This window comes from Neovison vison, chromosome X (assembly GCF_020171115.1).
Source record: "Neovison vison isolate M4711 chromosome X, ASM_NN_V1, whole genome shotgun sequence".
NCBI classification, from domain to species: Eukaryota; Metazoa; Chordata; class Mammalia; order Carnivora; family Mustelidae; genus Neogale; species Neogale vison.
The window spans coordinates 111397009-111425000 of record NC_058105.1 but is presented as its reverse complement, the minus strand read 5'-3'; the positions used below and the strand labels follow the sequence as shown (position 1 = coordinate 111425000).

At 39.3% G+C, this 27992-nt stretch overlaps 1 protein-coding gene and 1 pseudogene across 2 annotated transcripts in view; one reads left to right on the top strand and one right to left on the bottom strand.

Moving 5' to 3' along the window:
• POLA1 (DNA polymerase alpha 1, catalytic subunit) overlaps positions 1 to 27992 on the top strand; it is a 303690-nt gene that overhangs the window by 233488 nt on the left and 42210 nt on the right. For both annotated transcript variants that reach the window (XM_044234364.1, XM_044234365.1), the window contains one exon: positions 246 to 342. In XM_044234364.1, the coding sequence (XP_044090299.1) occupies positions 246 to 342 (97 nt within the window). The remainder of the gene's footprint in view (positions 1 to 245; positions 343 to 27992) is intronic.
• Positions 11830 to 11952, bottom strand: LOC122897765 (annotated as a pseudogene).

The following is a 27992-nucleotide window of genomic DNA, read 5'->3' as shown; positions in this document are numbered from 1 at the left end:
CAGCTTCGCAAGTAGTAATCTATGATCGAAGTGGCAGGATTTATTCTGAATTATGAATGGTATGTATGCTATATGAGGGGGACAAATCATTAGTATGATTCTCTCCTTCTTAGTCACCCCCCCTTCTTAAAAAAAAAAAAAACTGCTTGCTCTAGAAGTTGAGAGTAGGGAATACACTGTTTAGAGTGATCCCCATCACTCCCCTCACCAATAGTAGTATTCATTTATTTTCTGTTCTGTTGCAGTATTCTGACAAGTCCCTGTACACCCAGCTGTGCTTTTACCGGTACATTTTTGATGCGGACTATGCACTGGAGAAACTTATTACTGATCATGAGAAAGGTACGTTAAAATACTGTAATTACCTTTGAGTTTAAAGTGGAAATTTGCATCATAAAAGCCAGACCTACTGTCAGGCTGTTCACGCAGCATCACACCGCTGTCTCAGAAGCAGGCCGTGGGGGCCCTTGTGAGCACAGGCTTCCCCTGCATGAGGGGCGGCGGTGTAGGAATCCCCAGCTTTGGTCCCCACAGCCTGTCTCACATTGTTCTCTATTAAAGCAGGGCTTTGGGGGAGGAACAGTACAAAAAGGACTCTTTAAATGCTATATTTTGAAAATGCTATTTTCTATAGAGTTTAGTAATTGTAATAAAGTAAGCATAGGCAACGTGATCATTGGACCTACAAAAACCAGACATTACCACAGAAAAATAGACCTGGAGTGTGTCTCTGCTGTTCTCTAAAAGCCTAGGTTCGTTTTAAAAGAGAGGCATGGGGTGGAGTTCTTTTATTAACTCCATCCTAAGAGAGTGTATCTGCACCTTTGCCCAGATGATTGGGTGCTGCCTGCAACCCTCACGCAGGACTTGCCAGCACTGTGGAGTTTAATGGGTCTGGGAAAAGCTTTGTTACATAACAAAGTATTTGAAAATGTCATGACAAGTGCACGTTTTTTTTTTTTTTCCTCCTACCTGAAAATCACATTGGCAACTTCTCTATGACCTGTAAAAAAGATTTAAAAGGAAAATTTACACATTTTTCTTATTCGTTACCTGCAGAGTGTTTATGTTGTTTGTCAGCGAATATTGATTCAACATTTTGTTGGTCAGTATTAAGGCTGGAAGTAGCCTTAAGAATATAAAGAAACCTCAAAACGCTGCTGGATTTCCTCCCATAAGAATCTTCTTGCTGCCCTTGACTTGGTCTTAACTGGTTTCAGTTCTAGTCATAATTGACCAGTTTTTTCCATTTACAAGATAGGCTAAAAATTATTTTTTAAAGGTCTTGACTTAATTCGTTTTGTTGTCCTTGGGTATAAAACAAGAACTCCTCCTGATGTAGGAGTTGGTTCAAATATTAGTTTCATGGTTTTGGATATTCACCAAGAACTTGGGCTACATACAGCATATTTTCAGTAAATTAGCAAAATATATGTAATGTGAAGGAAAAATTTCTTCTTTTCATTAGTAACCGAAGGTTTTTTTTTTTTTTTTTTTTTTAACTTTTGTTCATGGCTCATGTCTGGCTTATGTTTATTTGTAGTTTTTTCTCTTTTAGCCTGAAGGGCATTTCCTTAAAGGCATGAGTTGAGAGAATTATGTACAGATTCTCTTATGAGTACATTGTTTCTGTCTGTTTTGTTATCTCTTTATGGGGATCAGTATATTAGTTAGAAGTTGTTCACCCTTTACTTTTTTCTGAATCTAGCCATTTCAGATTGTTTGCTAGATATCTTAGACAGCTAGAGGATGGACTTCTCTTCCAAACATCTCTAAAATTTTTAGCTGAGGTGGCTGAATCAGTCTTTGATGATCAGCCATTTTCAAAAAGTCCATTGAATCTTGGAGACATGGTGGAGTGATCTGGAAAGTCACTGGAGACTTACTCCGGCCTTTTACAGGAGTGCACATTGCTCTCCCAGCAAATAAGAGGGAATAGAATAGCTACTTAGAAGCTTCTTAACTTGGCAAAAAGGGGAAAAGTCTTGACAGTATCTATACCCTCACACAATTTACTATAGTTCTCTTTCACAAGTTTAAGAGCTGGAATGCTTTTTTTGTCATTTGCTTCTAATAAGTACACTATCTTGGAGTTCAGGGTCATAATGGCACTATGTGTGAGTTACTGACAGGTTCTTGTACATGTCAGAAGGCTAAAGAAAATAAACTAAGAGAAAGATATTAAATGTATGTGTCACTGAAGGAACTTCATGAAATGTTCCAAGAACCTTTCATTTTATTTAGGGAATTTTAATTATGAAACTGTTTTCCCTTTTAGCTTCCTTCTTATTTATTATTCATAAGTTGCACTTTAGGAATGAGCGGATTAGTTGAAATTTACCTGCTTGGGGTTTTCAGATCACTCCGTAACGTTAAGAGGTATTAGGGTACTTGTTAGGAGAGGGATATAAACTGAAACTCTGGGTCATGCCTATCTGTATTCCAAGATCAGAAGTTTACTTCCAAGTGGCATTTGATAAGTTCCCCTTTAAGAGTCAACTGGGGTGGGGCGCCTGGGTGGCTAGTTGGTTAAGTCTGACTCTTGATTTCTGCTCAGGTCATGATCTCAGGGTCATGAATTTGAGCTCCACCATGAGCTCAGTCTGGTTGAGATTCTCTCTCTCCTGCTCCCTCTCCCTCTGCCCATCTCTGGCCTCAAAAAAAAAATTGAAAATCTGTTGGAACTGGAAGACAAATATATTTATTCAGTTTGGACCAAGGCCAGAACACCAGTAGATGTTACATCGGGAGTCTTTTGAAGAGCGAGGACCATTACACACAGTTACATTATTGAGAATGGAGTCTAAGTGTTGTTTGTCACCAAGTGCCCTGGATTTGGCATGTGAAGTATTTACCGTGTACTCTTCTTTACTGTCCATAAACAACAACAACGTAACAATGTAAACAAACAACAGTTCCCTAAGATTGTTTTACCATTTCCCTTTGTAAAGCCCATGTTTTAAAGGTTGTAACTGGATGGTGGCTTTAATTTTTGTTTGACACTTGGCCATTTGACTTGGAAAAGTCACAAATTATTTGAAAGAAGTTTATTTTTATGGTAAAAAGTAGCTCTTGTCAGAGCTTTTTCCTGTGCTTTGCTTTCAAACGAAAGTTTACGGGCCATTAGTCCATAATGTGAATTAACCCCATTTGGTATTTTTCCTTACCTTTAAAATGCTAAAGGACTGTTATTCACTTTGATGAAGTGTTTACTGCATATTCACTGTAACTACATAACATTTTAAAAATCTTATTTCTGTAAGACTTTGGCTTTATTATTGTAACTGCTCCAGAATGTTACACAGATGGCATAATAGTTCCAAAGGCAGTTTTAGAGAAACCTAGTGGCAATGTATGAAGTAAAAATCCATTTCCACAATGGCATCACAAAATGGTCCCATTTGACTGCCTCATCCCATGGGGCCTTGGCCAGAGTAGGGAAAAGTGAACAGTTTGGAGGAGACATGAATCCATTCAAATGTTGTCCCAGTTGTCTAAATTAAGTCTGCAGGAGCAGAGTCTCTTGGTTTTCTCACCTGAACTTTTTGATTTGTTTATTCAGCAATGGTAAAAACAGTACATACGTATTTTCGATTATGTGTTGAGTGCCATCCCAGATGTTAGAGGAACTAAGATGGCCAAGGTTCCCTGCTCTGGAGGAGCTTACAGTCTGTCAGAGACGGCCTGGGCAGCAAGGTGTGATAAACCACCAATCTGATCAGATTGTTATGGAAGCAAAGAAGGGGAGCCACTAACCAAGGCTCCCTTTGTTTTTAGTAGACTATTTTTCAGAGCAGTTTTGGGTTCACAGCAAAATTGAATGGAAGGTACAGAGATTCCCTGTGTACCCCCTGCTCCCAGCTTCCCTCATTGTCAACACCCCCAACCAGAGTGGCACATTTGTTACAGTTGATGAAGCTACATTGACACAGCGTTCACTCTTGCTGTTGGACATCTGTTAGACAGATCCATAATGACATGTATCCACCATTGTAGTATCACAGTGTATTTTCACTGCCCTAAATTCCTTTGTACTCACCCCACTTATCCCTCCTTCCCCACTAAACCCTGCCAGTCACTGATCTTTTTACTGTCTTTATAGTTTTCCCTTTTCCAGAATGTCATATATTTGGAATCCTATGGAATGTAGCCTTTTCAGGTGGGCTTCTTCCACTTAGTAAGGTGCATTTGAAGTATCTTCTGTGTCTTTTCCTGACTTTTTAATGCTGAATAATAGTCCATTATTTGGATGTAACATATTTTTGAAGTTTTTTTTTTTAAGATTTATTTATTTGAGAGAGAATGAGAGAACACAAGCGCAGGGAGGGGCAGAGGGAGGAGGAGAAAGAGAATCCCAAGCAGGCACCATGCCCGGTGAGGAGGCTGACAACGGGTCTCACAACCTGAGATCTCACAACCCTGAGATCATGACCTGAGCCAAAATCAAGAGTTGGACACTTAACTGACTGAGTCACCCAGGTGCCCTAGTATCTCCTTGTTTAAGTTGCATTTCCCTGATGACGTACGATGTGGAGCATCTTTTCCTATGTTTATTTGCCATTTGTATATCTTTGGTGAGGTGTCTCTGGCTCATTTTTAAAATTTTTTTAATTTAATTTTATTTTTTTAAAAGATTTTATTTATTTGACAGACAGAGATCACAAGCAGGCAGAGAAGCAAGCAGAGAGAGAGAGGAAGGGAAGCAGGCTCCCGGCCGAGCAGAGAGCCCAATGCGGGCCTCGATCCCAGGACCCTGAGACCATGACCTGAGCTGAAAGCAGAGGCTTTAACCCACTGAGCCACTCAGGCGCCCTAGCTCATTTTTTTTTAATTGGGTTTGTTTTTTTATTGTTCATAGTGTTTTAAGAATTCTTTGTAAGGATGCCTGGGTGGCTCAGGATCAATCCCTGCAACAGGTCTCCTGGCTCAGTGGGGAGCCTGGTTCTCCCTCTGCCTGCCGCTCCCCCTGCTTATGCTCTCTCGCTCCTGAGATATGTTATATATTATTTATTATTAACATATGTTATTTATTATATATATTATTATATCTGTATATATACGTACATATAGATGCAGATATATTATGTATATATGTGTATTTCAGTGCCTCTGGGTACACTCCATGCTGGTCAATGGAGCCTGCTTAAGATTCCCTCTCTCCCCCTACTCCCCCCCCTTAAAAAAAGAGAGAGTTCTTTGTATGTTTCAGATAATGGTCCTTTATCAGATATGTCTTTAGCAAATATTTGCCCTCAGTCTATGGCTTTTCTTTTTATTCTCCTGAGCACAAATTGCCTTTTAACTTTAGTGTTTGATTTTACCATATTCCTAAAACAAAACAAAACTTTTTTTTCTGTTCCTGTTCTCTTCCCAGATGCTTATCTCTTCTTACTCTCTGTCAGCTATTTGTAGTAGGATGCTATATTAGTCTGCAATGCCTCCCATAACAACATACCACAGACTGGTTGGCATAAACAACAGAAATGTATTTCCTGACAGTTCTGGAAGCTAGAATTCCGAGATCAAGGTGTCAGCAGGATTGGTTTCTTCTGAGGCCCGTCTCCATGGTTTGTAGACAGCCATCTTCTCCCTGTCTTCACATGGTCTAACGTCTGTACACATCTGTGTCCTGATCTCTTCTTACACGAACACCAGTCCTGTTGGTTTAGGAACCACCCTGGCGACTTCACTTTAACATAATTCCCTCTTTAAAGATCCTGTCTCCAAATGTAGTCACATTTGGAAGTACTGGGGGTTAGGATTTCAACCACCACTACCCCCACCACCCCGCACAGTAATATTTGGTGGGAGCTGGGGCACAATTCAGCCCATAACAGATGGTCTTCTTGGTGAATTTTTCCATATTCCTCTTTCAACATGTTGTGTTTGTCTCTGTCAAAATTGAAACACCAGGTTTTAGGACTCTGTTGAAGACAGGAACTGGAGCTAAAGCGTAAAGTTTAGCAAAAAGATGGTGCTGTAGCCTTAGCCTTGTGAAAAGCATCTGTCAGGAAGTCCAGTTTCTCAGTGGAGTCTCTTTAGGCCTAGAAGGACTGGTTTTCAGGTCACCCCTGTTTCTTGCCCAGGGATGTGGTGGCCATAGCCCACTAAGCAGCGCCCATCAGGGTTGCTCTGCTCCTACAGTCCTGTCAGAGAGGTGAAATCTCACTCACTTCCCTTCACACAGTCCTCAAAACAGCACTGTGAGGTGGCAGCGGATTGTCCCCCATGATATTGATGAAGAGATTGAGTTATGTAATATGGGCTTCCTTCCTTTGCATTCCCATTGCACCCTTAAGCGCCCTTCTCACAGGACTTATCCTGAATTGTTCTATTTGACTTTCTTTTCCACCGAGTTCATTGAGGCAGAGGGTTGTATCTTGTTTATCTGCGCTTTGCCCATGGGGCCAGCTCACTAAACTTTCATTGAATGAGTTTTTAGTAGAAAATAAGACCACACAAGCAGTTTCAAGGATATTGGAGCAGTTAGTCCTAGGAGGTAATTTGTCCATGAAAGGAGGGCAATGTGCATTAAAAATTCTAGATCTTCCTATATTACTTGGCTTGACTCAGGTGTGCCTTAAATTAATATAACCGAAGTTCATTAGACATTTTCAGATTTCGTATCTGTCGTTTGAGCTCTTTGCAAGTTACACTGAAGACGAGCGCGTTGTGTCTCTCGTTTTGCTGATGCCAAATTTGAACTGAGTCGAAAGGATGTCATGAGCCGAACTGACTGCTCCTCACCCACACTACCACAGGGTCCTGTTCTCTGCTTACCCTCAGCTACATAGTTACACCCATGAGATGTAGTAATAATTGCATTACCTCATAGGAAATGAAGACCCAAGAGAGAGACAACAGCTAGTACTGAGAAGTGAAGGAATCTAAGAAAAACTGATGTGTTTTTTTAAGCAAGAAAATGAGAGATTTATGGAAGAAATTATATGCTTTTTAATGTCTTTGGGAATTTGGAGATTTCTGAAGGTCTCAGGACATCCCTTTTCAGTGTTGAGAATTTCCCCTATTTTCCTGAACTGCTGAAGTGAAATCTGGAGAGTTTTATTATCACTGGAAGTACCGAAATAAAATCAAAGAGCTGGAGTCCTCTCTAAGCCAGTTGACAGTCTTAGAATTTACTTTGTTAAATCCTCGCAAGGCATAAAAAGAAGGCTGTGTCAGAGACACTGTCTGGTCCAGTTCCTGTACCACTTTTTAAAGCCCGTGATCCTCCTGAAAAAATTGTTGTCAAATTTTAGAAATGAGCCTTTTCTCTTTTTCAGTAACTAAAAACAGTTAAGGCACACACGCAAAACAATTCACACCTACCAGATACATATAAAAGGGAGAAGTTCAATTAAGCTCCAATCTACCCTTCTTTAAATCCTATTTTTTATAATTGTGAAAAAGGTTTTTTTTTAGAAAAATCAATTTTGAAATCGGTAACTTTTACTAACTCCATTTTCCTTTTGTTTCATTTTCTTACAAATAAAAAAATGACTTGAGGTGGTTTTTTTTTTAACTATCTTTTTAATTAGTTGAAGTGAACTTTCATCATAGGAGACTAATACAGCAATTCAGAAGATAGTTACCTGTTTATGATTATTAATGGTTGTAGAAACACATAAAGAATTTTGATAATAGAAAAAGTGCTTCATACAACCCTGACCTTTTGAGAAGGGTTGTTCCTCATGTTATTAGACATTACTTACTTTTAATCTTTAATGATTTAGGGAAAAACTAACAATACGTTAAGGTCCAACACTGAGTAACCATTATGATACTAATCTGTAGCTTGTATGCCAGGTAGAGCAATTAGTAAGAAACACTGGAATTGTTCACGGTTGTCATCTCTGGGTGAATTAGAGGTAATGCTCCTTTATACTTGTATATACTTTCTTAATTATATAATCTGAGCATGTACTGATTTTGTAGGAAGAAACAAATTATAAACACTGAAATTTTACAAATAAATGTTTTACAGAACTTGAAATAATTATTCCAATAATTTAGCAGTTGAGGGAGAAAATACCTTACAGAAGAACCCAAATCCACTTTTTCTCTGTGCATTTTTTTTTCCAAGTCAAACCAGAGCCCTTGCTACAATGTGATCAGTATACCAGCAGCATAGGCATCACCTGGGAGCTTGTTAGAAATGCAAAATATCAGGTCCTCCCCAGACTTTCTGCTTCAGCATCTGCATTCATTTTAACAAGATTCCCAGGTGACACCTAGGCACGTTAAATTTTGAGGAGCACTGATAGAAGACATTCTTCGCTCTTAACAACTAAGGCCTATTCTCATTTTATTCATTGGTTGGTTAGGGCCATACTTTTGGCAAGCCTTTATAATTACAAGTATGCAAACTAGAGAACGCCTCCCAGGTTTATGGTCGAACTGGCATGCCAGTCTGGTCGTTTGAAATACATTTTGTGATTAAGCTTTTAAAATGTAGTGGCCTGACAAGGGCAAGGAGAGGGGGCAAAAAAAAAAAAAAAAAAAACAACAAAAAAAAACCAACGCCTGAGTTCTTCCGCTTTGTTTCTTCTTAACTAAGTAAGAAGAAAGGTAAAGGAGAAGTCAGTTAAGATTTTCAAAATGGCTTTCAGCTTCTCAGATCAGTGGCTTGTAAAAGAGAGAACGGGAGTGCAATTCTGCCTCCACTTCTCTCGGGGCCCTTCTGTATGCGCGCGGAGGGGCCGGCACCCAGCCGCTGCCTTCTGGGCCTCGTGACAGCATTGGTCTAACGTGTTTGTAGAGACTTCAAGGCTTTGAACTAGAACTTTTTTTACTTGAAAGCAAGATTCTATATCTTACATTTTGCTACTATACAGTTTACTTTGGAATGTACTTTTCCTCGAGTTGCTGATCTTTCTGTTTGATTTTTATGCTCAGTACAAGAATGACAACATTGATAATTTTCCAGTGGCAGCATGGGGTTTCATACTGCTTTGTTTCTGTCTCTCAGTGCTGCCTACTTAGTTTTTGTTTTGTTTTTTTAACTAAAGATGACTTTGCAAGGTGACAGAAGAGAAACTACATTTTCCAGGAAATTGTCACCATAGTTGCTTTGCCCATAAGTGGAAGTGTCTTGTCTCTGTACATTTTCTGTCATCTTTTTTAAGATAGCTAAAGTACTGTATGAAAGTTGCCATATACTTGAGCGGCGAACTTGTGGATTCTGATAACGTTCCTTTTCTTTGAGCCCATTTCTGTAAATAGGCACTCCACGTTTTGCACTTTTATGTACATACAGACTTACAGGCATGCTATGATAACAGATATATTAGTTTTATGAAACCCTTTCCTGTTACATCTTTTCAATGGGCAGGTTTCTTGTCCCTTTTGTAGTAGTAAGTACAGCAGTGCAAAGGAGGGTACTGATGTTGCAGCATCTGTTTTGTGGTCGATGGTCCTCATTTGCAAAACATTGTCATTTTTTGAGTGTTGAGGGTAGGAAAAACCCAGTGAGATTTTTCTCATGTACTTTTAAAAAATATACTTCTATCACCAATGAAGGAAAAAATATTAAACAATTTTCAGGCAGTTAGACCATAATGTGAGCTAATCACTTTATTTTGAAGAAAAGTATTTTTAAACAGTTGAGCTAGCGAATTTACTTTTAAAATGTATTGTGCTTACACAGTAGATGGTTTTATTTCCATGATGTTTTTTACTACATAATTATACATCTTAATTACGTAATTACTATCATAATTATTATGTAATTGCATGTACTTCCACTAATTACAAAATCAGGAAGTGTAATTATCTAGTAAAAACTTTATGAAATTTCATGCACTAAAAATTATTTAAAAGGCTATTCCAGTGGTCTCCTGAAAGGCTTTCCATGTTTAGTCCTAGTCCTGACTTTAGTTTAGAACTTGAATGCACAGGCCAGGATAAGAAGGACAATTACAGGCAGACCAACACAAAACTGAGTATTGTGATATAAGTAAAATGGCCTTTGTTCCTTAGGAATTAAAGACAAGGAGAATTTTGAATTTCTTTGTGATTATCGAATTGTAAAAATAACATCTTATGTTTGAGACTGTCAATGGAAAGGGGAGATTTTTCTTAGGAAAGAATTGATTAACAGAATTGAGAGTCAAGGAATTTAGATTATAAAACAGCCAGGCCTTCTGTAATTCCTTAATGTGCATAGCTTATTTAGCGATCTCTGTCTCTCAAAGCGAAATAATAATAATGTCATTATTACTATTAAAATTGTTTCTTTAGTTTGAAGAGGGCTTTTTTCCCAGTTTGTGTTTGTATTTACTGAGATAGGAGAAAACATATCAAAAGAGCACAATCTTTTTCTACCACTGCTTGATGTCAGAAGCAGCTTTTGAGACATAAACATATACGCACAAACATGTAACATCAGACCCTAAATAAAGACAGAAGGTTTAATTCAATAAAGCTATGATGCCTTTACCATTCAAAACGACATACAAATTGCACAGTGAAACAATAGTCATGACAGCAAATTAGATATGACATCTAAATTACACTACAAAGAGAAATCCCAGAACCATTTTTGGTCTGTAGGAGTCTGTTTTAGCCCAGGTTTAAAACCCAGTCTAGAGACGGCTTTATTGTCTAAGTAGGGTAATGTTGTAGAAGACTAATTGGAGGTTGGTTGAATTAATTGCAGATTAATTAGGAGAAAGAGCTTATAATACTCATAGCAGAGAAGAAAGTAGATCCTTTAAGTATCATGATAAAATGTACTATAAGTTTCAGGAATATTAAATTATCAGTATTTGTGTAACATCCATAATAATCTATTATAACATGACTTAAAGCAATTGGGGTTAGATATAGTTATACTAAATTTTCCCCTCAAAATTAGTGCTTTTTACTGGAAATGTGTTGGATCAGCTACTTATAATGTATAATCAGTTACTTCTTTTAAAAATGCAACCTTCAACATTAAAAGGTCTGTAGTCTTAGAAGCAGATGACATTCCTTTTTTTTTAATAGTTCTAAGGAAGCACTTTATTGTTTTATCAGTTACTGACTTTGTGTCCTTTTTATACCAGCTCAAATTTGTAATAAATGTGACATTTTTTCTTAAAAGTCAGTGAAGAAATAAGAAAGAAAGAAAAAAGACAGCAGCCCCACTTGCTTCAAGTAAATTAGAGGATATATAGTCATCCGTAAGTGTCTCAAACTCTCAGAGATATTTGGGATTTAAGTAGATTTGATCTGAGTTGTATTTTTCTTTAACCATCTGGGATTATTTTAAAATTGCCTACCTTTGGGGTGCCTGGGTGACTCAGTAGGTTAAGCCTCTGACTCTTGACTTCGGCTCGGGTCATGATCCTCAGGGTCGTGAGATGGAGCCCCATGTTGGGCTATGCACTCAGCACGGAGTCTACTTGTTCCTCCTCTGCTCATGTTTTCTCTCTCTCTCTCAAATAAATAAATAAAATCTTTTTTTTAATAAATTGCATACTCTTTTCCTCTTGGGCCTCTTTGCTCATTGACCTAGCCCTGAATTTAATGTCTCCATCATTTCTTATCTTAACTCGGTTGTGTCTTAACATTTCTTCTCAGAAGTGCTTATATTCCCTCCATTGAGATAGGAATTACCTCTCCTGCATCTTCTTAATCTTTTGCTTTGATTTTGGTTTTTACCAGTTGCATGTGCTGTTCCAGAATAGTCTTTAAATGGTTAAAAGCTTTGTTTTTGCTTAACCTTTGTCTTTCTGACTATAGTGCAGATTTGATTTTTTAAACTGACTTAATGTTTAAATTGACAGGATTCTGTTTTGTTTTGCTTTGCTTTGCTTTCTTGCTTTTCCTATAAACTGGCATGTTTATCACCCTCTGTAATTCTTTAAATTTTTTATCATTATCAAAGGGAAGCAACCCCAACTTTTCAGTTAGCAATAATTGCACGTCAGATAAACCTCATTGGCTATGATATTGCCACTGCACAAAGCTTGCTACCTTAACTTTTGAAATTTAATTGTGTCATTGTGATGGCTTCAGTTACCCAGTAGCCCCAGGCCGAGATCTGGTATTAATTTGCACGTGATTAGTCAGTGCTTATGTATAATTTTAGGCTGTTCTACCATGTCCATATAATAGGTGCTCCCCCTTGTATGCAGGGAAAACCCATCATCAATTGGTCTCATTCCTAGAGGACTTCTTCCTATAGATGTTACGTGAATTTATTCACACCCATCAGCATTCTTACCTGGTGGTCGCTAGGACAGTGACTAGATGGAATTAGTAGCCTGCCACAGAGCTCAGCTGAATTAACTTTGATTGCATTCTGCCCATGTAAAGGCCCTGGGAAACCTTTTTCCCCTTGGTCTGTGAGCCCTGCTAGCCTTAGCACCGTCCCCTAGAGCTTAAGGCTTTAACCAGCTGCGCTCACAAAAAGATAAGTTTGCTGGCTAATTTTACCCACTCATGTGCTTTGGTTGTTTTAAGAAATTATTATAAAATCAGACTCACAAAGAGGATCATAAAACCAGGTCTGTGTGTAAGTCTGGTTTTCTCTGTCTCTCTCTTCTTCACACCCCACCCCCAAGATTCGTTCTGTGAGTGTTGCTTTGCTGTGCCTCTGCCTTGTGTGATCTGTAAAGGGCACAGTGTAAGCAAGACCTGGGTCCTGCTTTAGACATAATAATACTTGGGATCCTTTTCTTATTTATGTACTCACCCTCTGAACAGCTACTTTTTATAGAGCTGAGCTTGTTCTGGAGAACACTCACCTCCCTTATTTTTTACTTTTCCCATTAGATAGTAGGGTTGTTGACATTTTTCCGATGGAAAAACAACCTCAAATTGATGAAATGACCCGCCTGAGGTAGCAAAGCTGGGGAGTGTGAGAGCCCAGCATTCTTTCTGCCATCTTGCAGCTGCCCTTTTCTTCATCTAGTAAAGAAACATCATCCTCACGGCAAATGACTACTAGACGGGAATGGCTCAGGCAAGTTCCCCATGGAGGTGGAACCTGAGCTCAGCCCCGAAAAGTGGGGGAGACTGTGAACACGCACAGTTGCTGGCATGTAGTCTGAGACTAATTCTTCCTTGCTTGCTATTCTTTAAGTGCTCTATTGCTTATCCGGCTTTTACAAATTCAAGAACATCATTTGACATATGCATGATGATTTTAAAACATATCTGAATTGGAGATTTGGTCAAAAAGCACTTATTAAGAGGCTGGCTTATGTGAAGCTTTAAACCCAACACCGGAAGCTGGGAGGCTCTTGTCTGTTCACTCCACACCGTAACCGGTGGTGGTTCTTTGAAAGAGGTTGACTCCATCCTGTAGGATACATCTGTCAGAAGTGTATCAAAATGTTTTCCTATCTTAAATAATTTAACTCAGAATATAATCATGTAAGTATTTTGACATGAAAATGTTACATACTGTGATATATCCACTTAGCTTAAAACAGACATCTTTAACTTGGAAAGAAATAAGTATGGCAAGACAAAACAAAACAGAAATAGGAATTAAAAGACGAATGACAAACTGAACTAGTTTTATTTAGAAGAGGCAACTAAAGTCCTGTTAACACTAGGACAGTAGAATGTAAAAATGTTTTACTTTGAAGCATGGTTCTTTCTTTCTTTCCTTTTTTTTTTTAAAAAACGATCATCATGGTGAGTGTTTAGACATATGCAGGACCTGTTCGTAAAGTACGTGTTTGCTGTAGAAATAATTCCAGTTGTATTGGTGGAGTACAGATTGTCTTACCAAAAATATTATAGATGCTAATAAGTCAGTAAAATCTAAGATAAAAGAGTGGGTCTGCACCTGAGCCTGTGTTCAGGAAATTATTCAGCAGAGCACACTTTGGTCTCTCTTAGTCAAGGCTTTATCACTTTAACAAATGTGCCACAGTAAATTTATTAGTATGCTACAAAGAAATTTTCAAAATAATTAAGACTAAACTGCACTTGTCAAAATAAATGAATGAAATACAATTTTGAATCATCTTTCTTCACTTATTGCTCATTTGCATAATTCAGTAACTTACACAGGAGTCTTTCAGTCATTGGTGTGAATTAGCAAGGTTCTGCTATTCCTTGTTGTACGGGTGGGAATTATGCTACCATGTAATTAGCTATTCCAGACATGGACTAACGGGAAATACCAAAGGGCACAGCAAAATCTAAAGAGACAAGGCAGGGAATCTAAAGACAAGAGACAATCAAAGACACCCAACAAACTCAAGCTGGTAGACCACAGGGAATTTTGAATGAAGCCTCTTAATTTATTTTGAGAATAAGAAATCAGTAGTATGAGAGAAATCTCAACAAGATTAGCTGACTAAGCCTACTTAAAAAAAAATATCTCTATAGTGCATGGTGCGCCAGGTTAACCACTCCTGTTTGTTAGTCTGTATACAGCCAACAAATAGCCGGCAAGTCCTTTCATGGGTATATAGTGGCTTTCCATTGAGGTTTTCACTCTTTGAAGGAGGTCGTTTATACCAATGAGATCTGTAGATGCAAATTGCTTTCCCTATATGTGAGGGGTCATTCCTTTCACAGCCCACTTGCTCATCTCTTTTATAGAGGTTTTGTTATTTTTCTACTGCTCCCAAAGGAATGATGTTAATCACACAGACCCCCATACCCACCCTCCAACTCAGCATCCAAATCTTTTCCCTCCAGCTCTGTGAAACTTTTGTGTGCTGATCTTTGGGAACAAAACAAGCTGTTGGCAGGAGCCCTTAGCCCTGAATTAGGAAACTTTTTACTTCTCTCAACCTGGAATTTTTTATTTTTTATTTTTTTTAGATTTGCTTCTCTTTTCACCTAATTCGAAGGAAATACCTTTCTTACTGCAGCAGAGTGTCACTGTAACATGCTCGGGCATGTGGGAAGTCTTGGAAGGGAAGCAGTGTCCTGAGAATGTCCTTTTTGGTTTGAATTCCCAAATGATGTGAACTCATAGGAACCAGAGGAACAGAAACGTGAAGGGATCAGTTTAAGGGTTAGCTGTGAAAACCTAACTTCTGATCCTGTTACTGAAAGGCGGGGGAGATAATGTTAGTCTTTTGCCTAAGCTTACAGAATCATGCAAACACTCATAGGTTTTAGCCTATAATGTTCAGGAGTCTTAGGAAGAAGGGGCTTCAGACACATGGTAGGAGCACTCTGTAAATATTTGTTGTTTCTTTCTTTCCTCCTTGCCTTTCATCCTCCCTTCCTTCTCTCTGCTAGCATCTGTCGAGCACCAAGGGCACTGACTGGGACTCCCGAAAGGCAGTATAGGGTAGTAGTTAAAAGCTTGCTCTCAGGAGCCAGAATAGCCAGTTCAAGTGTTGGCTTTCCACCTCTTGTTAAGTAAGCAAGCTTGAGGTATGTGACACACCCCTCTACTGCCTCATCTGTACAGCTTGCCTGAGAGTGACACCTGCCTCGTAAGACTCCAAATTGAATAGGATGATATCTAAGCACGGTGATATGTAAAATGCCTAGAACAGTGCCTGGCACACAGTAAATATGCAACAAACGCTACCTGGTTTTCTTACTTCCAAGAATGACATTAATCCAGACCGCTGTTATGGTACTTAGTATTACAGTTGCTGTGTGGGTTTCTGTAGCCTCTCATTGCCCATGCTTAGTTGGTTCTTGTATCGCCAGCATCTAGCACACCAGATGTGTTTTTAAGTGATCCACTCTTCATACTAAACAGTTACAGTATGAACAGGCATGGTCCTTGGTCTCAAAAAACTTAAAATTGATCTTGGTAACTCCTTTTTTAGTTTCCTTACATGAGGTATATTAGAAAAGGTAAATTTAATTCTCATTGTTAGTGATAATGGAAGAGATTGAAACAGAAATAATCTGTAAATAGTTTCCCTTTTGTTGAGATATGTCCCTTTGGTATGTGTCCCATTAATATTAAGCAATCTGCACCAACTACTGGCTCCTTTCTAGGGAGGGTAAAAAATAGTTCTCTTTGTGTCCTAGAAGGCAGCCAAACCAAGTTCCCAAATCATGTACCTTTTAGCAGATTTCTTCTTAACAACCAGGATGGTTTGGGGGTGTTTTTTTTAAACACTTCTAAAAATAACACATGCCCAGATGCCACTGTCAGATATCTGATTGAGTAGGTCTGGGGTGGGACCCAAGCAGCAGTGCATTTTAGAAAACTTCACAGTGACTTCGATGCACACCCACAATGTTGAGAATCTTGGAGTTAGTGAAACTCTTCAAACTTTAATATTTCTTCTTGTCAAATATGCATTAAGTTTGACTTTGATATAGAAAGGGAGATTGGGTGGCATCTAGATAACAATTTAAATAGACAGTGGAAAGGAAAATGAAGTCAAACACATGAATTATTTCCTAGATAAAGGAATCATTTATGGTACTGTATGAACTAATACAGCATTTGAGAATAAAGTGAAGGAAAAAAATGGGCTAGGGAAAAGTAAGTAGGAAGAAACTGTTTTCTGGTAATGAGCAAATGGAAGATGAAATAAATGCATTTCAACAAAACTGGTTATAAAGAACATGTTATTTTCCCCATTAACTTACATCATAAAAGTAGGAATGGGCTGCCATGGAGGATGGGGAATCCTCCAGAAGACTGGATGGGTAACAGGGAAGGGAAGACTAACCCAGCACTGGTATTTAGGCATTTCCACAATTGGATTTTGGGGACTTTCCTACCCCTTGTCATTTTCTCCTTATATCTGGGCCCAGCTAGGTGGATCCTGGTAGATCAGCCTGCAGTTTCATATTGCTACCTGTCCCCAAAAGGTCTGGGACAGGATGGTACCCTGGAGGTATTAGAAAGACACCTCTGAGTGCCATGGTCATAGGTTGGGCTTACCTTGGATAACCAGGTAGAAGAGGTGGCTTGGCTCGCTCCATTTCCTGGTGTTGGGGTCTTAGAGCTAGAAAAGAGTCGCTGTTGGCTTTTAGATCACTCCCTTTTGCCTAGAAGGACTGAGACCGCACCTCGGTGGTCCCTGCAGATTAGACCCCTCACTGGTCCCCAAGCAGGCCTCGCATCCACCGTGGCTCCCCCTCCCAGCACTTGGGTTTCCCGTGCCTGCATGGCCCCCCTCAACCCAGTCTCCTCCTGTTGGTATTCTGTTCACCCTTTAAGACCTCCCAGCTAGAAGTGAGCTCTCTGGCCTCTGAACTCCTGCAGCTCTCAAGCACTGCCCCTCGTGCATTATAACTTTGAGGACCTCACCAGGCTCACTGTGTTCCTGTATGTCTGATGGCCCCTCGCACATGGTAGGAGTCTAACAAATGAGATGTGAAATTAATGTCTTCTAGGATACTTCATAGTAGAAACATAGTTTGATTTTTATAGAATGATATTTATAGAATACTCTTCTGAGTCCATCCTGTTTTCTCTGCTGTTCTGTTTCCCATCACACCCTCCAACCACATGACAAAATGTTTTCTGTCCATGTATGTCCATACATTCGCCCAACATTTAACCTGTGCCCTCACAACACAGACTTAATTTCCTACCTTAATTTACCTCCTTTCTGATAATTCATAATAGAGTTTGGCTATGATAGGATGTACCACCAGGACATTTCATAAATGCCCCCCTGAAAATTTACTTGTTCAAACCATTAGGTTATATAAATCACACTGATACCTTACTATATTAGTGGGGTAAACTAAAAAAAAATCTAGGAGTTTACCTGTCCAGATCTACCCATTGCCCTCCAGAAAGTATATACAGTCCCCAGCAGTTGGCCATTTTGCCTGCAGGTTTTCTAGTGATGTAGAGTTTTAGCTCTTTAATGACCTTACTGTCTTTTGAATTTCTCCCGGCATTTCAAATGGGTTGCTTGGTTTACGAGTCTTGATGACATCTCAGAATGCCCAGAGGCCATCTCCAGATAGGTGTCTGAAGGCCAGGAGGTGAGCGGCTGCTGAGAGGCTTGTGCGCTGCTCTTCCCTTGTCTCCCCCGGAGCCCGTCAGTTGAGCAGCATGCGGGCACACGTACTGACGGCGGGGTCAGCGTGTAAACACGACTCTGAGTAACGGGCCAGGGCTGGGGAGAAAAGTCGGAAGCCCATGTGGTACCTATGTCTTGGGTGTAACCTGAGAGACACACTCTAATGGAGTAATCCTTGCACACTGTCATTGCAGGAGACTGAACAAGTTAGAAAATCTGTTCCTGGTTTGCCCGTGACTCGCTTTGTGGCATGGGCAAACACCATCATTACTCTTTGATTTAGTTGTCCTATTTGTTCAAAAAAGGAAAAATAGTATGTGTTTAAAAAGCACTCTGAAATTCCTCTGAAAGCAGGTCTCTAAGTACAAAGTACTATTGTTGTTTTTATCGTTGTTATTAGTGTTCTGATAGGATTTTGTCTTATGCCATGTAGTTCACAGATAGTTCCGTTCTCACTGATGAATCGCGAAACACCCCACGTCGTTCCGTCTCATTGCGTTGGGGATAGTTTAGCACATCTTTTTTTTAACCCCAGTTAAAATAGATATCATTAATAAAAATACAATTATCAAATTAAATGTATCTATACGGCTTCCTATTGTTTTTTAAACCTCCTTAAAAACATGGTTACCAACAACTACTAAATAAGACCTTTAATTACTGCCAATCTCCTCTTGAAAGTAACAGTGCTTATCTTGAGTAGTTTGAACTGCTAAGTGGTATTCAGTACTCGGTGGGATTGTAATGCAATTATGAAGTATACCAAGTTGGTGATAAATAAGCATGATAAACCACATACTTGTATTAGAGACAATATTTCAATTATCAACTGAATAAAAAGGCTACAACTGCTGTTTATTTCAGGTGGGTATATCATAAAAATATAGTTAAGTATGCTTGGAAGAAAAAGTTGTGTATGCTTCCATATTCATACAGAAACTTCTAAATTTAATGGGCTCTTGAGTGTACAGCCTTTAAATTACTGGGAGAATGAAAAGATTTGCTTTGCTTTCTGGATTTAAGCTTTCCAAAAAATTGGGTTTTTTTTTTAAATAACTCATACATCAGAGACCAGTGGCTTTTATATAAAGTAATATAGTTCTCCCCCAGACATCCAGTAATTTTCCAGTGAAGTGGCAATGAAAAAAAAATTATTTCTTTAACTACAGTAAAATCTGGATATAAAATCATGTGAGAATAATAGTATCTTTCTCCTTTTCTGGGCATTTGGTTTAAGAGGACATAAACTAATTATTTTCTAAATGTGGTTCATTTGTTATCTTTTTTTTAAGATTTTATTTTTTTATCTATCTATTTGTGAGAGCGGGCACGAGTGTGCATGAGCAGCAGGAGGGGCAGAGATAGAAGCAGGCTTCCTGCTGAGCAGGGAGCCCAATCTGGGGCTCCATCCAAGGACCCTAGAATAATGACCTGAGCCAAAGGCAGTTGCTTCACTGACTGAGCCACCCAGGTGCCCCGTAAAGTATTTGAAGTCCATGATTTGTTCTTGGTTTCTGTGGGGTTTTTTTAGATTTTATTTATTTATTTGACACAGAGAGAGCACAAGCAGAGGGAGCAGCAAGTAGAGGGAGAGGGAGAAGCAGGCTCCCCCGCTGTGCAGGGAGCCTGATGCGGGGCTGGATCCCAAGACCCTGGGATCGTGACCTGAACTGTAGGCAGCTGCTTAACTGACTGAGCTACCCAGGGGCCCTGATGAGTGTGTTTTATTAAGTGTCCTAGTTTAGTAACCTTACAAATAACTTTGGTACTAGGGAGTGGTAATTTACATAAAATAAATAACACTGTGAATTTCATTTCCATTTTACCATGAGGGGCAATAAAGAGTAAATTATGTGCATTTATTTGTAAGAGTGTCCTAAGACATGGGACCAAGGAGAAGGAAATATAGCTGCCGTGGGGTCTTAGAAACTGGAGATCATGTAGTGGAGCTAGCCATGGGCCACATAAGACCTCTAAATGTGTTTAATTTGCCTGAACATTTTTAATTAGTTGCTAGAATTTTAAAAACTGGACTTTTTATATAAAATGTCAAATTTCTAGCCTTTTTAAAAAAGATTTAGAGTGAAAAAGAGAGTACGTGAGTCTGGAGAGAGGCAAAGAGAGAAGGAGAGAGAATCCTCAAGCAGATTCCATGCTGAGTATAGAGTCCGATATAGGGCTTGATCTCACAACCCTGAGATCATGAACTGAGCCGAAATCAAGAGTCAGATGCTCAACCAACTGAGCTACCCAGGGGGCCCAGTTTCTGGCTTTCTTTCAAAAATTTGTAGTTACCTCTCTGAGTCAGTGTTCCTGAATGGCAACAGTGGCTGGAGCTGAGTAGCAGCTGGCAGTTCAGACAGAACATGAGCTCTCTGTTTGCCACAGCCTAACCACAGCCCACCTCACTCTGTGCTTACCGTGTTGCTCCTGTAGGCACTGGTTTGTTAAAAATACCTGGAGGCATGTTTTTTTCCTTTTTTTTTTTAACAAAAAAAGGTGAAGGAAAGAAACTGTAAACTTGAGATTTAAACAGTTAAAAATATCCAACATTGAAAATGCAAAAAGATGAGCATAACCTTGGGGGCACCTCAGTCTGCTGGGGTTCTGACTCTTGGTTCCAGCTTGGGTCTTGATCTTGGGGTCCTGGATTAGGCCCCATGTTGGACTCCACACTGGGCTTGGAGCCTCCTTAAAAAAAAAAAAGATGAGAGTAACTTTAGTAGTACAATGTCATTTTAAAATGTAGAACTTACTAGTGTTAACCTTTTTGTAGCACCCTGATCCTCACAGCATCCTGGGGAATAAGATAACAATTACATACTCATTTCTCCAAGGAGAAAATTGGGTATTCGTGAGGCTCATTAATTTGTCCAAAATCACAACTGCTAAGTGTTGCAGCTGAGGTATGTGGCAGCTTCAGATGTTAGTCTAGAGTAACACTGTCCACTAGAAGTGTCTGCAGTGACAGAGACGTTCTGTATATCTGATGTCCTGTGTGGGTAGCCTCCAACCACATGCAGCTACCGAGTGCTTGAATGTGGGTTGGAACTGAGCGACTGAATTTCTAAAATTTTATATAATTTTGATTAAATTTAAATAACCATATGTGATTGGTGACTATTTTATTGGGCAGTGTGGGGCCCTGGAGGTCTTCTTTTCTTCATCGTATTGTCTGTGTATTCATCAGTCTTATTTTGTTTAATAAAATTCATCAAGAAGGGGCACCTGAGTGGCTTCGTCGGTTAAGCATTGGACTCTTGGTTTTGGCTCAGGTTATGATCCGGTGGGTGGTGAGATTGAGCCCTGCTTTGGGCTCACCACTCAGCAGGGAGTTGGCCAGATTCTGTTCCTCTGTCCTCCCTCCACTCTCACTTTCTCTGTCTCTCTCTCTCTCTCTCTCTCTCAATTGATTAATAAATCCTTTAAAGAAAAGAAAAACAGATTTCTGTAAGGGGCCCCTGGGTGGGCAGGCATTTGAGCCTCTGACTCTTGAGTCTGATTTCAGGATCATGGGTTTGAGTCCCACATCAGCTCCACGCTTAATGTAGAATCTGCTAAAGTTTCCCTCTTCCTCCCCGCTCTTTCTCTCTCGCGCGCGCTCTTGCTCTAAAATAACTAAATAAATCTTCAGAGAGAAAGAGAGAGGGATTTCTGTAAGGTTTTCTTCAGTTACTTCCCAGTGGCAAGCATCCATTCCATGAGGAGTTCAAGATATATTGAATATTTTCTATATCTGCATAGATTTTCCTCCATAAGGATTTTTTTTTAAAGATTTTATTTATTTATTTGACACAGAGAGAGAGAGAGAGATCACAAGTAGGCAGAGAGGCAGGCAGAGAGGAAGGGGGAAGCAAGCTCCCTGCTGAGCAGAGAGCGTGATGCAGGGCTTGATCCCAGGACCCTGAGATCATGACCTGAGCCCAAGGCAGAGGCTTAACCCACTGAGTCACCCAGGCACCCCTAAAGGTTTTGATTGTACACAGTTGTGGTTGGGGTTTGGGGGGTTTTTGGTTTTGTTTTGTTTTGTTTTGTTTTGTAACAAAGTTAGGGGGAGGGACCCACTAGCTCTTATATAAAGAATCTCAAGATTCCTAACAGATAAAGAGCATAATTCAAGTTGAGTTTAGACATCAAAGAAGGTGACCAGGACAGTTTCCTTTCCTGATCTTTTCTTATGGTCTAGGATACAAGTGATTCTTATGGAATCATGGAGGAAACTGAACATTCTCTGATGCTTAGCTGGTCTCAGTTGGACCAGAGTGACTTTTAGAAAGGTAGCTGTTAGCTGACCTCTCTGTCAGTTAACATACATCATTAAATCTCAAATGGAAATGATTTAAGACACATCCTGGTTTCAGAGACCTTGAAACATGAGAGAGGGGTTCCATCTTAGAACTGGTGAAATATGGTTTGACAGTGGGCTTCATCTCCATTTTGGTCAGCCTATAACCAGAGACAGCGTTGAGATGCAAATATCAACTCCTGCTTTGCCCTGTGGCGAATTAAACCATTCTGTTTGGCTGTCCCCTTCCACACTACCTTATGCTGAATAAGTTTAATTAATGGAAGACTTTCTCTTGGTTAGGAATAGGTTTAAGGTCTTGCCCGCACAAGCTTGGTCAATCACCTTCTAGCATACAGGCAATTCTGCAGCACTCCTTTTTAGAATACCACATGCTGTAACTCATATTATCATATTAGTCATCCAGATGCACCATTTGTTTTTAAAGACTGAAGTGTTTACCTGAATTTTTCCCCTTTTCATTTTCCTGCCCCACTTTACCAGTCCATTGTCACTGCAGTGACAGATTTACTTACATGCCTTGATAGTCTCACTTTCTGTTATTTTTTTAAAAATATGTTCCTATGTCTCCATAATGGTATTCTTAAACATCTTAAAATATTAGTTGTTATAAAGCAGGTTCGTGTCTTTATTTTTCATTATGTTCTCTTGAATCTTGCCTTTATTCAGACTTTGAAGTACTTCAGCACTTCTAAACTCCTGCCCTAAGATTTCTGTACCAGTCTCACTCTCTGGAAACTGAGCATGCCTTCTGAAAGCTTAACTGCCCTTGAAAGTAATTTTGGAGTTTGAATCTTTAAATATGGAAGTGTTTCTTGCCCACAGTGGAGTCTGGCACCTAATGGTTACCATTTCGTACCCTGCTGTGAAAAGTTCCCAAATACAAGCCATTCAGAGTTAACACTTAATGTAAAATGCATGGGTTAGTGAGTATCATTTATTATGTAGTAACAAGGAGTCCTAAGTGCTTTGGTAAATGTATTGGTTTGAACCATATAAAATTGCTGACATTTGACCATTCTGACCTACCAAAATTAGAAACTTCACATGATCCATCCTAATATTATAGGTTTGGACAGTCTCCGCTTATTTAAACCACTTTCTCTACTTTAGCTGTTTTCTCTTATATTTTTAGTAGTTTTCATCCAGCAGCCTTCTCCTTGCTACTACCCTTTTATATTTCGCAGTTCATAACATTTTTTCTAGTGCTCTTCCCTTGTCAACTAATTGCCCAAATCTATTTAGCTTCAGAATTAGTAGCACAAAGAAGGCAAGTTGTATAGTACCTCCATGATGCAGTCAATATTTAACCGTTTCAAGTGTTTGACCTGTTTTGAGATTTTCATTATCCTAAAAGGTTAGTGTCATTGAATACATTTATTGCCCCATAAATAAGCCACCATAGTTCCCTACTTCCCAAATGGAAAAGGCGAAAGGTAAAAATGCTACCTTTTTGTTCAATACTAACAGAGGCCATGCTATGTGATATCTTTCTTATGACATGATTTTGCTAAAGCATCTCTGGAGAATATAGTTAACTAAACACACACCCATTGGTATATTCATCTTTCACTTAACTGAATGTAAATTAGTAAATCCCTGTAGTTTTTTTTTTTTTTAACATTTTACTGTCTTGGGGTCTTTATCTTAAAAAAGAAACGTGATCTATTACATTTATTAGAAGCAAGAGAGATCTCAACCATCACTTGGTTTGCAACTAGAAATTGTACCATTTATATCTCTGTCCTCTTGTATTTGTAATTTTTCCTAATTTGCAGGGGTATATAATGACTGTTCATGATTCAAACTCATCCATGTTTTTGTTGTTAGGAATTTGTCATTTTCATTTGAAAATTTGTCAGTAGTAGTTGGTTAGGTCAAGTAAATAAAAAAATTAAAATCCCTATTATTGAACTACTCAACCCCTTACATGTGGTAATGCTACTCTTGTCCCATAATCTGCTAAATAGACGTGATTTCCCCCATTTTACAGATGTGAAACTGAGGTCAGCTTAAATTATTTCCTAGGATGGTTCTCTAAATCTAGGACAGACCCGTAATTGAAACCAGGGGCCAGCTGACTCCGAAGACTTTAACCTCACCCACCACTCCACTCTTCTTCTATGGCCCACTTCCTAGCTATTTAAAAACTGTGTCACTGTGGTACATCTCATACTATATATTATTGTCCTATATTTTGTTATAAGTTATGTTTGTTATAAGTTTGTTATAAGATACTCACTGATCAGATACTCACTGATCCATCAGGGCAATGCAGATCGAAATTACAATGGGCTATAAACTCACAACTGTCAGAGTGGCTAAAATCAATAACCTGAGAAAAGGGAACCCTCTTGCACTGTTGGTGGGAATGCAAACTGGTGCAGCCACTCTGAAAAACAGTGTGGAGGTTCCTCAGAAAGTTTAAAAAAAAACCTACCCTATAATCCAGTAATTGCACAACTAGATATTTACCCAAGAACATAAAAACCCTAATTCAGAGGGATACATACACCCTGATGTTTATAGCAGCATACCTACAATAGCCAAATCATGGAAGGAGACCACGTGTCCATTGACAGATGAATGGATAAAAAAGATGTGGTTAAAAGAGAGAGATGGGGTGTGTGTGTGTTACACACGTGTATGTAACACACACACATGGAATATTACTCAGCCATAAAAAGAATGAAATCTTGCCATTTGCAGTGACATAAAGGGAGCTAGAGAGTATAATGCTAAGAGTAATAATTCAGAGAAAGACAAATGCCGTATGATTCTACTCACATGGAATTTTTTTTTATGTATGTGTAATGTAAGAAACAAAACAAATGAGCAAGAGAAAAAGAGGACAGGATGGGAGGTGCAAACCAAGAAACAGACTCTTAACTCAAGAGAACAAACTGCTGGTTACCAGAGGGGAGGTGGGTAAGGGGATGCGTGAGACAGGTGTTGGGCACTAAGGAGGGCTCTTGTGGTGAGCACAGGCTGCTGTATGGAAGCGTTGGATCACTTTATTGTACACCTGAAACTAAGATTACACTGTATGTTAACTGGAACTGAAATAAAAACTTAAACGGGTAAACATAAGTGTAGATGCAAAACAAAACAAATATTTACTGATGGCCTACCATGTACCAGACATCCCGTGGCATATTCTACAGGAGAGAGACAAGATAATTTCAGACAATAACAACCCCTACTGGGACAATATAAAAGGGGGCGGTTGAACGGATACAAAGTTCTTTGTAAGGAGGTGGCGTTTGAGCTGAGACCTGAATGACAAGAAGAAACCAACCATTGGAACCTCTGCAGGCAGGATATTCTAGACCAAGGGCAAGGTGAAAGGGCCTGGGGCTGGAACATCTTTCAACAGCAAGGGGCAGGTGCAGCTGGAGTAGAGCAAGGAGAGAGTAATAGAAATGAAGCTGAAGAGTTAGGCACAGGCTATATCCCAGGTCAGCGGTATGAATAGTATTCTCAGCACATTGGCAAGCTCTTCAAGGCTTCTAAAAAGGGGAGTGGCATAATCTGATGTATGACTTAGAAAACTCTGGCTACTCTTTGGTGAGTGACACTGAATTGTTTGTATTTCCACCGCTTTTGGAAGGCTCTCTCTACCAAGTGTCCAGCTCCAGGAAATACCCCATGTTTTTCCTCTGGAAGTGACACACACAGACTTTGAGGAAAATGTTGAAGCCTAGAAAATTGTGTATTGACTAGGGAGAGTTTAAAGCCCCACAACTTGAAAAGGTGATGGGGATAACCAGCCTCATTCCTCTCTCGGCGTGGCGTTTGTTGCAGGCTGTGCACACCTGGAGTGGGACAGTGGCTACCTTTGTGAAATGTGTTGCCCCATACTTAGGGTAGGGATGGCAATCAGGAATTGTGTTTGTATACATGTTCTTGCTAGATAGTAATAATCGTGTTGGAGAACCGTCCACATTGGTTCCAAGTGCCCTCTTGTTTATAAGTATCACAAATACGCCCTTGCGATTTTCTTTTTTTAATATATATATACATTTGAAATAGGTCATTGGCTTTTTAAAAATTAAATATATCTTTTACTTAAATACATCTTTTGAACTTTTGAGTGTGAGGGTTGAATTTTTTGGTGAGGAAGTAATCGTTTGGGTTCGTTTTTGATTACTTTAAGAAATGCTTCCAGCAGTAGTAGAAAATATTAATTCCTTTAAAAATCTGGCGGTGTTGTTAGATCCACATTTGCTTTTCTGTGTTTTTGTGAACAACTGATCAAATTAGATTCGGCACTCTTGGCTTGTGGTGATTTGAAATTGAAATGGAATATATTAAAGCAGCCAACCACACTGATTACATTGCAAGCCTCATTTAATTTCATACATTCACACATTACAGTGAAAGGCGGCTTTTTTTAATGCGTGATTGTGACTATACCTTGAGCAACTCCAAAGGTCATCTGTAATGGGTGCATAATTTGTTAGTGTTAGATATCTGATTTATGGTAGGTGTTCCTCAGTCTGATTTGTTCTAGTAGTAAATATGGTGAGCATCAAAAAGTGTAATCTCTAAGAAGTTCAGCTTGTCGCATTTGGCGGTATTGTCTTATTCTTCATTGGTCAGTAGACCACAGTAAATCACAGAATAGCTGTCATCCTCAAATCACGAAAGTGCTGGTACTGCACTCCGATTGCACAGGGGTTAAATGAGCTATTCTTTCTAAGAGGGCAGGCTGGCCCAGGTTAAGGTGATAAGAGTATTACCGCTCAGCTAACAGCACTTGCTCGCAGCTACTTGAGCTTTAGTCCCAAAAAGTTTGTAAAAGGACTTTTTCGGCTTCACAAGAGCAAGAACATTTGTGAGTTTGCTCTTTTTATCCGCTTTCCCCCTCCTATCAGTGAGTTCTAACTTCATTTACTCTGTGCTTTTCTGTGTGACAGGCACTGTGGGGGGGCCCAGAGATCCAGAGCATGATTAGGACACAGTCTCTGCCCTCGAGAAGAGGTCGGTCAAATACAGCCATTTGTGCCACCGCGCCGATGTTATGACGTGAAATGGCTTTAATGCTGTCAGTGACTCAGGATCACGGCTCACTTTAGCCAGTCCCCATTGTTCCAAACGTGATCACAAGTTGGGCTGAGTACTGCACTCTGGGAAAAAAGCCGTGAGTTGCTTTTTGAGGACTTGCCTGTAGTGTTGCCTTTTATTCTGTTTATGATAGTAGAGACATGTTCATGTTGATTTGATGTTACTTACAGTTTAAGATTTGTTCAGAGATGTGTGGATTTGTTTTGGTGGGCTTTGATCAGCCAGTTTGTTATTTTTCAGCTTTCAATAACAAAAGGCTCCTAAACCATTTTTAAAAGCTTTATTATTGAAATTCCTGAATGGCTGGGGGGTGGAGAATAAAAGGAATATTCTACCCAACTCCTATTGAAGGAGTTATTTTTAAAGCTTTTTTTTTTCCCCACCTCACAGATTTATCTTTTTGTGTGTATGAGAACTGTTTAAGTTCTACTCTCTTAGTGAATTTCTTTTCTACAATACAGTGTTAGAACTATGATCACCAGGCTGTCCGCCGGATCCTCATACATTATACATCTTACAGCGGCAAGTTTGTACCGTTTTACCAAGTTCTCCCTGTTTCAACCCCTAGCAACTATTTTTCTTTGTTTCTATGAATTTGATGTAGTTTTGGGTTTTTTGCTTTTAGGGTTTCTTTTCTTGTTGTTTCATTTTTTGGTGTTTTTTTAGATTCCACATATAAGTAACACCATGCCGTATTATTAGTC